General features: G+C 41.4%; 1 protein-coding gene across 3 annotated transcripts in view; it reads right to left on the reverse strand.

Annotated features, from left to right (window-relative positions):
- hibadhb (3-hydroxyisobutyrate dehydrogenase b) overlaps window positions 1–12,932 on the reverse strand; it is a 170,650-nt gene that overhangs the window by 17,589 nt on the left and 140,129 nt on the right. For 2 of the 3 annotated variants that reach the window (XM_041184713.1, XM_041184715.1), the window contains exons 7-8: window positions 8,829–8,985; window positions 6,823–7,521 (exon numbers count right to left, since the gene is read on the reverse strand). The exons of the other annotated variant lie outside the window; for it this stretch is intronic. In XM_041184713.1, coding sequence (XP_041040647.1) covers window positions 7,363–7,521; window positions 8,829–8,985 — 316 coding nt within the window. In that variant the 3' untranslated portion in view covers window positions 6,823–7,362. Of the gene's footprint in view, window positions 1–6,822; window positions 7,522–8,828; window positions 8,986–12,932 lie in introns of those variants that run through there. 3 annotated transcript variants of the gene reach the window in all.

Raw genomic sequence — 12,932 nt, forward strand, 5'->3', positions numbered from 1 at the left:
AATCCAATCAGAAAATGCTGATCACTTTATGTAAAAATTAAATGCCTGTTTGTCTGTTGAAGGCAATCCATAATTTATTATATTAAATTTATGTTAATAAAAATTAGTCATACTACATGGCTTATTTTACTCTAATGTGTTTCCAAAAAGATTGATGTATAAACACAGCTTGAACCTGCACGATCTGCATTCAGTTCACAGATCAACATTCTGGGGATTATCATTGACCAGAAACGGAGCTGGACTAGTCATATAAATACTGCAGCTACAAGAGCAGGTCAGAGGCTAGGGATCCTGTGGCAAGTAACTCGCCTCCTGACTCCCCAAAGCCTGTCCACCATCTACAAGGCACAAGTCAGGAGTGTGATGAAATACTCTCCACTTGCCTGGGTGAGTGCAGCTCCAACAACACTCAAGAAGCTTGACAACATCCAGGACAGATGCAGCCACTTGATTGAAATTCCATCCACAAATATTCACTCCCTCCACCACCAACATACAGTGGCTGCAGTGTGCACATCTACAAGATGCACTGCAGCAACTCATCAAGGCTCCTTAGGCAGCATCTTCCAAACCCATAACCGCTGCCATCTAGAAGGACAAGGGCAGCAGACACATGGGAACACCACAACCTGGAAGTTCCTCTACAAACCACACACCATCCTGACTTGGAAATATATTGCCATTCCTTCACTGTTGATGGGTCAAAATCTGGGAACTCCCTCCCTAAGAGCACTGTGGGTGTACCTACACCTCATGGACTGCAGCCATTCAAGAAGGTAGCTCACCATCACCTTCTCAAGGGCAAATAGGGATGGGCAATAAATGCTGGCCCAGCCAGCGACGCCAACAGCCCATGATGAATAAAAAGCTAAAATTCACCCCCAATGGCTCAGTAGTCACAAGAAGTAATTTTCTGCCATCAAGTTCCCAACAGGGACCACCGGCTGCCAGAAATGCATATTTGAAATTTGGACTTTTGCTGCATGTCCTTTAACATGGAGATGAGAATGTGGCATGTGAAGCAAAATAATCTACAAAGTGGATTAATTCACCATTCTTCAAATAAACATACACCTCTTGTTGATGCTTATGGAACCATACCCAAGCAAGAGTTAATGCTTTTAAGAGGGGACAAAGCTGTGAAAAACTGTTTTAAGACTAAAGCACACCAGGTAGTATCAAGTGATGAACTGAGCACATAGTTAAGCTATTACTTCTTTGTCTATAATTTCCTCTGTGATATTGCATCAAGGTTTGTTCAAAGAACAGCAACATGTCATGCATGATCTGAGTTAAGGAACAGAAAAATCTGATGCAAAGGAATTAGATAGAAAACTACTAAGCATTAGCAATCAGCACAATCAAAGAGTAAAAAGTGAACTAAATAAACTGCTGCAAATATTGTTTGAAAATCCTTTCACCTTGTTTCTTCATGAACATGAGCAATTTGAACGGGAGATAAAATTCACAATTCAAAAGAAGCCTAAAGACTGCAAATATATCAGAAAAAGATTGAATTTAATGATGCAAAGTATTTCCTGTTTGTCTTGGGAAGATCATTGTCATTATCTTTAGCCCCCTGCTCCAAATTCTGTTCCATAGCCACTGATTCCATTGCCCTCCTTGGCCACTGCCTGAGACTGAACTAAGCTATTCGCAACCTCAGTATCCAGTTTGACCTACAGCTGAGCTTTCAACCCTTGCCACTCCATCACCTCTAATATTATGCCTGCTTCTGTCTATTTGCCTGCTGAAACTCTGATCCATAATTTTGTTACCTTCAAATTTAACTACTTCAATGTTCTCATTGCCAGTCTACCATCCTTTACCCTCTGTACATATCAGTTGATTCAAAACTCTGTGGCCTGCATTTTAACTCACACTTCATTAACCCATCACCTTTTTGCTTGTTGACCAATGTTGGTTCCAGGTTAAACGTTCATTTTAACGTCCAGCTGAAAACCCTTCCGCAGAGTATCTTCAACATAAGTTATTTTTTTCTCTACATTTAACTTAGTCATTAAAATAAGAATTTTCTTTTAAAAATTAAAAGCTTAGTTAGGATCTTTTGCTCACTTACAACATTAGAGGCATTCATTTTAAAATACTGAGCCTTCAGTTTATGGCAGTTTCCAGGCACATTACTATTAGGAGAGAAGACTCAAAGCCAGTGGGTACATCTCCCAGTATGCACCCGCATATATTACCTCTCAAAATGTTGAGTGGCAGCATTGTCGATTCATGGAATGTGTCTCCCCTTTCATCTGTGGAAACCATTTTCAGGATTATGGATGGAATGGCAATTAGTTTGTTTTTAGCATAAAATAAATAAATGTTAAATGTTAACTTCTGAAAGAATTATATGAAATGATAACCATAGCTCATAAATAGCAGATTGTGGACATACTTTATCAATATTTTGGTTTGGAGAGAGGTTTTGAATCAAAGTCCTGAATCTAAAATTTTACCCCACAGATGTTGCATAAGAACACTAAAAACTATTGCAGAGATATCTGGTTTAAAGAAAAGCAAAGATGCAAATAATAAAAAAAATTAAGTTTTATTTATTACTTCACCTTCACCATAAAAAGCCAATCCCAAGTAATGATAAGAAGAAATAACCGTTTTCCCTATATTACACGTGGGGATATATTTCAGGAACTGGCATGATTATTTATGGAACTGCCTGCAATCCAATGAAAATATTGTCATGCAGGAACCATCTAAAAAAGTTTACCATCTCTGGGGAGAACACTTACAAATTTCTTTCTCTTTTTCCCTTTGGAGATAGTGCCCCTCCCCCAACCCAGCATCTACTGTAATAACAAGACTGTGGTTCACTGCAAGCAGCCAGGAAATACTGCATGTGCTTGGACAGATATATCTATTCCATTTCCTCTAGACGAATCCATTCTATATCTTGTGATTGATGCAGAAAAAATTCATAGAATAAGCTGGAATCAGAGTTGCGCAAGGCAGTGTAATGAGAGCATGAAAAATATTTCAAAAGTTGTTTTAAACAAAAGATTACCTAGTGTCTCTGTTATGCACTGCAACACACTTTTCCTGTTAATTATTTTGGCATGTTTCCAAAAGCAAAACCAAACAGTGAGCTAGGTTAGGAAAACGTTTTCTCAGAATTCAAACAGGAGCCATTGATGGTGCTGTGAGCAAGGCACGTTTATCGGAAAGATCCAGAATCAACTGCTTACCTGTGCTGAGATAATTGATCTCAAATGGAATGTTTCAGTTGCCCTGGATGAGGACAGAGAGCTTTTAGGAACTGAGCTGGAATTTTTGCTTCTTCTCGCAGTCTAATGATTGACCTTGTGTGCAGGGATATGTATGTGTGTGTGTGTGTGTGTGTGTGTATATACACATCAAGTTAGGAGAGGATTGGGTTGAGCTATGATGTCAAACACCACACAAAACTCACCATCTAGGCTCAGAAATAAATAATGATCACTTGCATAAGATACCAAGAGGTTGCTTGTAATTATGAAACTTTGGCTTAGGATCCATCATTACCTTTGATAGAAAAGGAGAAAAAAATGAAATAGCAAATTCATAGTTTCTTCCAAATATAAAGTGTTGGGATTAAGTAAGTTCTGCCATCTAAGAGGGTCAGTAATCAGATGATTTAAAGGTATCTATATGAGATGTAGATGTATGCATGAATAAAAATAAAAACCTGTGTTTTGTACTAATATGGTTGAAAATTTGCATTTTATGCCAAGTCTGTTGAAACCACTACGGCCTGGATTTTGTAGCCAGCAGTGAAGTAAGATGCTTGCCGCTCAATACACTAACAGCAGCACACAGACTTTACACAGATTTTTGAGCAGCAACTTACGGTCACCAGGTGTCAGATCCAGTGTGGCGCTCTTTAGAGGGGATCTGCACCATGTGTGAGCAGGCAAAGAAACAAGTGAGGTTTTTACAGCAATCAGATTTAAAATCATGTACAAAAAGTGAACTAAGAAAGATAGATTGGTTAGGAGATAGAAGAGAGTAAAAATAACATTTTTTTAAAAATCTGCAACACTTTCTGAAGAGACTCACAACTTGTAAAATTAAATGTTCAGTGCCAATGAGGTTTTGCCTGTCAGTAATTGCACCTTTAAAAATTCACTTGAACCTGAATGCACCAGTCCTAACTTTTTGTGGGTAACTAGCAGCTTCACCCCTTTACATAGATTTCAATGCTGAGTCTATCAGCGAGGCACTGTTATGACATTATGGAGTAGCAGGGTAACTTTTGGATTTCCACATTTAACTGTGCACATGCGCACTCTAGAAGCTGCAGTCTGATTTACTCCATAATAACGGAGAATGCTGTTAGCTTTATCATTATTCTCAATACAATATTTGTACCACAACGTGAAAGTCAATGAGCTTATAAAATAATTTCTGGAGGAACAGCTGCAATTCAATTTTGAATGTATCTGAAAAGCAATCAACTTTTCCATTTTTTTTGGCACTTTTGTATTCAAACTGTTAATGCAGTCTGACTTACAACATAATAAACCTGCATTCAGCTATCAGGCACTCTTTCAGATCAAACTACTCTTTGCAAATCTGAGCTCATTTTCCATATTTAGAGTTATTTGATAATGTTTCTGAGAGAACTTACTTCCTGGAAATTATAGTTGCTAATACAAACTATTGAAAGGTTATCAATCTATTTTTCACAGAGTTATCATTTTAATATTGAACAGAAGCTTGTCGGCTGTTAACAATACAAAATGACTGGTACTAATGTTTCTTTGAGCACTTTACTGAAGTAAAGAGAAACAGATGGTTAGTTAATCATTAGGCAAAAAAGTTTCTTGCATGAATAATCAATTACTCCCTCAAAGAAACAATTATTCAGCAGTGTATCTACATCGTTACTCAACTTGTGCCTTTTTAAAAAAAAAACAGAACCACAGGTTTCTTCCAAACCAACCTTTGATTATTGTTCACTTTCAGGCTCAAAGAAAACACGATACTACCTCCATACATGAGTGAATTAACTGTCCATCAATCATATTACTTCAAGCAGTCAAGACTTTTGTTAGGTTGGGGTGCAAGATTGGCAGAAGCTCCCAGCATGCCACTTGATCATTGATAACTTAGCTTTATGTACTGACCTGCCTCAAGATAAAACAATGATCAAATATTTCACTTAGTCTTTAAGGGACACTATGCTCCAAACTGCTTTACACAATTATATTAAGACCAATAAACAGAGAATGACTACCACCATGTATCAACATGCAACTATAAATCTATAAATAAGCTCCAGTAGTTTGTTTTCATGAGTTATTTGGAAGTTGATCTGATTAACAGCTTTATTAAATGGAGATACCACAGCTTCATTAAATGGAGATACCAGATTTGGCCAGGTCCCAGAATTCAGTTTTCCAATAACATTTAGCTTATAATTTGAAAATGCAGTCAAATAGATAATGCAACTCCATAATTCACAGGCTAAGGGTTGTAAGATTTTAAGGTGCATGTTATGCTCTACAAAAACAAGTGTTTTTTTTTAAATATTTGCTCTCTCCAAAAGATGATACCTTCAAGAAGAAATTTGTAGAACAAAGGGAAAAGATTAAGAACAAGAAATTAACTTAATTAAGAGATCTTGATGTAAATATATTGTTCCTAGCTCTTGTATTAACCTGTTATACAATATTATCCAATTATATATGCAGAGATTGAGATTTGCAAAACTAATAAAGAAAAAGAGAGATCGAGCTCCTAAGTCTCCACTGTCCTTTCACTTCTGGATCAAGGGTTCAAATTCAACCCATGCACCCAACGTAGGTGTACAAATGATTATAACTCATTTGCCAAAAAAAATTATTTGGCTTTTGGTGCATACACACCACAAAAAAAATGACCTTAATTATACCAGGGTTGACCCTTAAGGGCTGAATGGTTGTTTTAATATTGAGACAGGATTTTTTTTTGTATCCAATTGCCCAAGCCAAATTATTTCTTTAAAAGGCAAATTAAATTTGCACCAAATTAACTGATTTGATCTGTTGCAGCAATAGCAGCACATCAATTAGCTTCACTACTACTAGACTAGACAGCCGGTGTGTTAACGATAGCTGGAACATAGTTCCAGTTCCTGATTGCTATCCAGTAGCTTCTGCTGGAAGTCTGTGGAACTGTTGGATGAGGACAAGATTGGCCTCAGCAGTGATGAGCCCACTGTCTCTCTCAAATAAGTTGCACCCTGGTTTTGCTTATCTTATGCTGTGCACAGCAGACAGAATTTTTTTAAAAGCTTCAAATTCCACATCAACATTTCCAGGAGGAAAAACCAAGGACTTAATTGCCTCAGCTATGAATAACAAGGACTTACAGTTAGTGAACTCTCAAATTATTTATTTGCCTTTCTTGCTGAATCTTAATTTGGCCAAAAAGTTAACCTCCTCTACTTTGTAACTTGTAATTTTATATGCTTACACGTGTATGTGTGTGTTACGACAGTTGGGACATGTGTTTACCTTTTCCAAAACTTTAATATCTTTACTTGGGTGGGTTTTTAGCACAGTAAAAGCCTAAACTCTTTCTTGTTTAAACTGAAGAAAGCCTGTCTGACTGAGTTCTTAACAATCAGCAAGTAAGCAGTTAAGTACATACACTGAATTGGCACATTTATCCTTATAAATTTCAAAAACCTGTTATGATCAACTGAGTCGAAATCCTTGCACCCTTCTTCATTGGTTCGTAGCAACTTGGATCGGAACACAAAACTACCATCAGACCTCAAAATAAATTGGCCAAAGTTTTGAATTACATCAAAAAACTCAGATGATTGAATATGGTACATAATTAATAAAATTTTATTTCAATTTACAATCACATTTTAATTAAATATTTAAAGGAAATGTAATTGTTGCCATCTATTTATAAATGTGTAACAGCCTCCGGTCTATGTATTATCCAAGAAAACAAACCAGAAAGCAAAAATGAAAGTTCATAATTTGTCATCTCTTAGTGAAGTAATTGGTAATGAAACTCAAAAAACATAAAACAGAAAGCTAGCTTCCTTATCATTCCCCCTGTAATAAAGAGCAAACCTACATAATATGTAACAGTCTCATTTCTCAAAACTTAGACATCTTGCTTGCGATTCAGTTTCAAAATGCTTTCATTATCTAATTCCATATAGTTAAATCAGGGACTTCTGAGTGCACAATTACACAAGCTGTTCACTAAAAAACTAGACAGCCTCTCTGGGACCATGATTTATGGCTATAGAATTATCCTGTCCTTTTTTGTTGGACAACTGAAATTACTTGAACACTCACTGACATTTTCATGACTATTGCGCAAGATGCAGTTTGGTGTTGGTCAAGTTTAAATATTCTCCTCTTCACGCAGGAACTGAAACACTGCAGAGAAGTCTTTCTGAGCATAGCCCCGTGCACACATCATCCTGTAAATCTGATGGGACAAGGTTCCTAGTAGAGCGGGAGTTTTAGTGCTTGTGGCAGTGTTCTGTGCTAATCCCAGGTCCTAAATGGAAGAAATGGAGGGACAGTTAGAGAATCATTTATTAACCCTCACTTTAAAACTCAACACTGTGGCCCTATTCAGACCACAATGGACACAATGTACATTTTTTACAATAAATTACAAGTACATTCCATGATTTTTTGGGGGGGCCACAAAGTGTCTGAAGCAATTGAAAAATCATATTTTAGAATCTACAAACAAGCTGAGAAACCAGGTACAGGTTCTGTTTGCCTGATATGAAGTGCACACTCATATGAAGTGGGCCTAGATGGTGAGTAGTGCACATCCAGCACTTTCCAGAGAGATAACCAGTTTTTACCCCTTGTCAGCTTTTCAAAGTATAATTTTTGCTAGCTAATTAGCTGTTGAATTTTGCTTTGTGACAGGGCTTCACGTTCCTGATTCCTTCCTGTTCTTTGTTCCCTCCTTCCTCCATGTTGTTTTGTTCAGTCCAATTTAGGGGGTCGCTTATTTTCCAAAGACCCACAACAAAAACATTAACTTGTTTTCTCTCTACAGAAGCCAATGGGCCTGCTGGAAATCTTGTTTGCCAAGGTGTCTGTTTTATTTTAGATCTTTAGCTCTTCAAAGGAAGTAAATGTAGGACACGCATTTTTATCAGACTGTAGTGTGTACACATGTTCTTACTAATAATGTAGTAACTCAGCACAATAACATTTCAATGCATTGTCCACATGGCTCAACAGAGTGAGGGACTGGGTTTGCCATTTCCATGTAAAGTAGAAAGGTACAGAGTGAGTTTCAGGCATTTCCCCAGAGCTACAGCATTAATCATAGATTAGAAGGGAAGTCAGTGAAACTGCACTTCTCATCAGGGCGTGTTGCTTGGTATGCAGCAATCTAGAAATTAGAAAAATGGGAAGCGCATCCATCCAAGTCACAGTAGGTTCCTGAATGTCATATCTTTACTATTCCAGGTATGATAACACAAAAATTGCAAGCTGTCAAATAATGAGGTCATCATCCTGGCTGGACCATTAAAAAGGAAAACAAATGGGCTGAAGTGTGCAATTTCTCCAGACAGCAAAAAAAAGTACGAACCAGAAAATCCAAGATTTCATTGCATGTGCTAGTAACTGATCCCAGTGGGGACAGGATTTGATGTCCAATAATTGGCCTTAATGCCAATATTAAGCACCTGTAATCAGCTGGTTGTAGAATAACAATAAAATCCTTTGAACAGGCTCAGTAGGTTCCCTTAGTAGGCTAAATGGCATGTGGCCTGAGTGACCTAAAGGGGACAGAGAAAAAAACGAAGTTCTAATCATTTCTTTAAAAAAAAGTACCTTTGCCATCAACATTGTTGCAAAGCCACCTTGATAGTCATTAGCAGAAGGAACACCATCCATCACTCCTGGTACTGGGTTATAGGTGTCGCTTGACCAGCATCGACCTGAGCTCATATTCAAAATTTTTGCCAGAAGCTTCGGGTCAAGCCCTAGCCTGTCAAAAGTTACAGATGAGTAGTTTTAAGGTCAAAGTGCAGGTACGGTTGACCAGTTATCTGTTGTTTGACCCCACGTAACCATTTGTCTCATTCTAGCAAGCATCTTCGAAAATAATACTGCATTTATTTTGGATTTATGACATGACATTAAAGTGATTCTAACTCAGCCCAGCATATACAAATTGAACCAAGCTATTAAATACATGGTCAATAAACTTTAAAGAGACAGTATTCTCTGGATTGCACAGGCTGGATATAAATAGTGTCAAACTAATATCCACACAACATTCCATTTTGCTTATTCTAATCTTTGTTTCATAAATTCTTGAATCTTAACAACTATTCAGTCAATAAATATTTCTCAAGATTTCAATAGGTGACACATACAAACAAATTCTAGTGTGTATCTTTATTCCCTAACTCAATCTACATGGTTACCTAAATTTAAACAAATGACCCACATTTCCTCCGATTTTTAAAAAAAGGTAATTTTACGTTTCAAGATATCAGCTTACTATGGGATGGTAATACCTGCACGTTTTACAATGGGCGAACATTGGTATATCAATGAAGTAAAAGCTGCAATCACGAGCATTGTTAAAAGTTGCACAAACTAGAAAATTCACAAAAGCTGCTGTTTAGTCAACAAATCTCAAACACGGTGGTCGGACATCAAACACAAAGTTGCAAATTCAACCACGATGCTTTGCCAGGCTTTGGTTGCATGCATTCGAGAGAAATCCCTGGACCTTTCCTTGGTGAGACTTAAACGTTTGATAGGAGGTTGTGAAAAATACGTTTTTAAACATACAGTTAAAGGCATTTTATGTTCTGAAAAAGAGCACAATATGCCTTTTGTGGTAACAAGACTATTAACTTGTAAGTATGCAAATAGATCAATGAAATGACTAGCTATGATCATAACCAAACTGTTATTACTAATATCATGATTGGCAAACAGTGAATACTAGCACAGCACTTTACTACATGAAAGGTCAATAATAATTAGATTTATAAATAGGAGACATTTTCAGAGACATTTGTCAAATCTACATATGAGAATTTCATACTTCAGATGGTCTTTATCTGAGACTATCAAACACTGTCCTCAGACTCATGTAGAAGCATCAAGCTGCATGTTGTAAAGTCTGTTAAGAAAATGTGGAGTAGCACATTGCAAAGCATATCTTCCCGGCTATTATTAATAGATTTCACAAAAAAATCCAAGATAAACAATTCAATTTTTGACACCTCACTGCTCGTGTTTTTGTAGGTGAAGGGAGTTACATTACACAGGAGAGCTACTGGAGGGTACAGGCAGGGTACTCCAACAAAGAAGTCCCCAGCAGGTGTTCAGAAAAAACACAATGCAACCAGTCATTCTACAGACCTATCAGCAGCAGGAGCGAGTGCGGCCCTGGGTGAAAACAGCGGGGAGAGAGAGTGAATAAAGAGAGGCAGACAGACAGAGGCTTCACTATCAGCGGCAGGAATGAGAGCGGCCCTGGGTGAAAACAGCAGGGAGAGTGAATAAAGAGCGGCAGAGAGACATAGGCCCCAAACAGCGATTCAAACCAATATCGAAGAAACAAAGAGTGACGTCACAGGAGAACAAGCAGGTGATTGGCTGATGAGTATTTCAGCTTTTAGCTTTGTTTTAGATTTAAATTAGCAGATGAGTAACTAGCACTTGTCGGTTATTATTAAATTAGTAACTTAATGATAGGGGGAAATTAAATAATAAAGGTGAAACAAAAAAGAGCGGGAGCGGAGCGGCTGTATAAAGAGCGGGAGCGGAGCGGCTGTATAAAGAGCGGGAGCGGAGCGGCTGTATAAAGAGCGGGAGCGGAGCGGCTGTATAAACAGCGGGAGCGGAGCGGCTGTATAAAGAGCGGGAGCGGAGCGGCTGTATAAAGAGCGGGAGCGGAGCGGCTGTATAAACAGCGGGAGCGGAGCGGCTGTATAAACAGCGGGAGCGGAGCGGCTGTATAAACAGCGGGAGCGGAGCGGCTGTATAAAGAGCGGGAGCGGAGCGGCTGTATAAAGAGCGGGAGCGGAGCGGCTGTATAAAGAGCGGGAGCGGAGCGGCTGTATAAAGAGCGGGAGCGGAGCGGCTGTATCAAGAGCGGGAGCGGAGCGGCTGTATCAAGAGCGGGAGCGGAGCGGCTGTATAAAGAGCGGGAGCGGAGCGGCTGTATAAAGAGCGGGAGCGGAGCGGCTGTATAAAGAGCGGGAGCGGAGCGGCTGTATAAAGAGCGGGAGCGGAGCGGCTGTATAAAGAGCGGGAGCGGAGCGGCTGTATAAAGAGCGGGAGCGGAGCGGCTGTATAAAGAGCGGGAGCGGAGCGGCTGTATAAAGAGCGGGAGCGGAGCGGCTGTATAAAGAGCGGGAGCGGAGCGGCTGTATAAAGAGCGGGAGCGGAGCGGCTGTATAAACAGCGGGAGCGGAGCGGCTGTATAAAGAGCGGGAGCGGAGCGGCTGTATAAACAGCGGGAGCGGAGCGGCTGTATAAAGAGCGGGAGTGGAGCGGCTGTATAAACAGCGGGAGCGGAGCGGCTGTATAAAGAGCGGGAGAGGAGCGGCTGTATAAACAGCGGGAGCGGAGTGGCTGTATAAAGAGCGGGAGCGGAGCGGCTGTATAAAGAGCGGGAGCGGAGCGGCTGTATAAAGAGCGGGAGCGGAGTGGCTGTATAAAGAGCGGGAGCGGAGCGGCTGTATAAAGAGCGGGAGCGGAGCGGCTGTATAAAGAGCGGGAGCGGAGCGGCTGTATAAACAGCGGGAGCGGAGCGGCTGTATAAACAGCGGGAGCGGAGCGGCTGTATAAAGAGCGGGAGCGGAGCGGCTGTATAAAGAGCGGGAGCGGAGCGGCTGTATAAAGAGCGGGAGCGGAGCGGCTGTATAAAGAGCGGGAGCGGAGCGGCTGTATAAACAGCGGGAGCGGAGCGGCTGTATAAACAGCGGGAGCGGAGCGGCTGTATAAACAGCGGGAGCGGAGCGGCTGTATAAACAGCGGGAGCGGAGCGGCTGTATAAACAGCGGGAGCGGAGCGGCTGTATAAACAGCGGGAGCGGAGCGGCTGTATAAACAGCGGGAGCGGAGCGGCTGTATAAAGAGCGGGAGCGGAGCGGCTGTATAAAGAGCGGGAGCGGAGCGGCTGTATAAACAGCGGGAGCGGAGCGGCTGTATAAACAGCGGGAGCGGAGCGGCTGTATAAAGAGCGGGAGCGGAGCGGCTGTATAAAGAGCGGGAGCGGAGCGGCTGTATAAAGAGCGGGAGCGGAGCGGCTGTATAAACAGCGGGAGCGGAGCGGCTGTATAAAGAGCGGGAGCGGAGCGGCTGTATAAAGAGCGGGAGCGGAGCGGCTGTATAAAGAGCGGGAGCGGAGCGGCTGTATAAAGAGCGGGAGCGGAGCGGCTGTATAAAGAGCGGGAGCGGAGCGGCTGTATAAAGAGCGGGAGCGGAGCGGCTGTATAAAGAGCGGGAGCGGAGCGGCTGTATAAACAGCGGGAGCGGAGCGGCTGTATAAACAGCGGGAGCGGAGCGGCTGTATAAAGAGCGGGAGCGGAGCGGCTGTATAAAGAGCGGGAGCGGAGCGGCTGTATAAACAGCGGGAGCGGAGCGGCTGTATAAACAGCGGGAGCGGAGCGGCTGTATAAACAGCGGGAGCGGAGCGGCTGTATAAAGAGCGGGAGCGGAGCGGCTGTATAAAGAGCGGGAGCGGAGCGGCTGTATAAAGAGCGGGAGCGGAGCGGCTGTATAAAGAGCGGGAGCGGAGCGGCTGTATAAACAGCGGGAGCGGAGCGGCTGTATAAACAGCGGGAGCGGAGCGGCTGTATAAACAGCGGGAGCGGAGCGGCTGTATAAACAGCGGGAGCGGAGCGGCTGTATAAACAGCGGGAGCGGAGCGGCTGTATAAACAGCGGGAGCGGAGCGGCTGTATAAA

This window comes from Carcharodon carcharias, chromosome 3 (genome assembly GCF_017639515.1).
Source record: "Carcharodon carcharias isolate sCarCar2 chromosome 3, sCarCar2.pri, whole genome shotgun sequence".
Lineage (NCBI taxonomy): Eukaryota > Metazoa > Chordata > Chondrichthyes > Lamniformes > Lamnidae > Carcharodon > Carcharodon carcharias.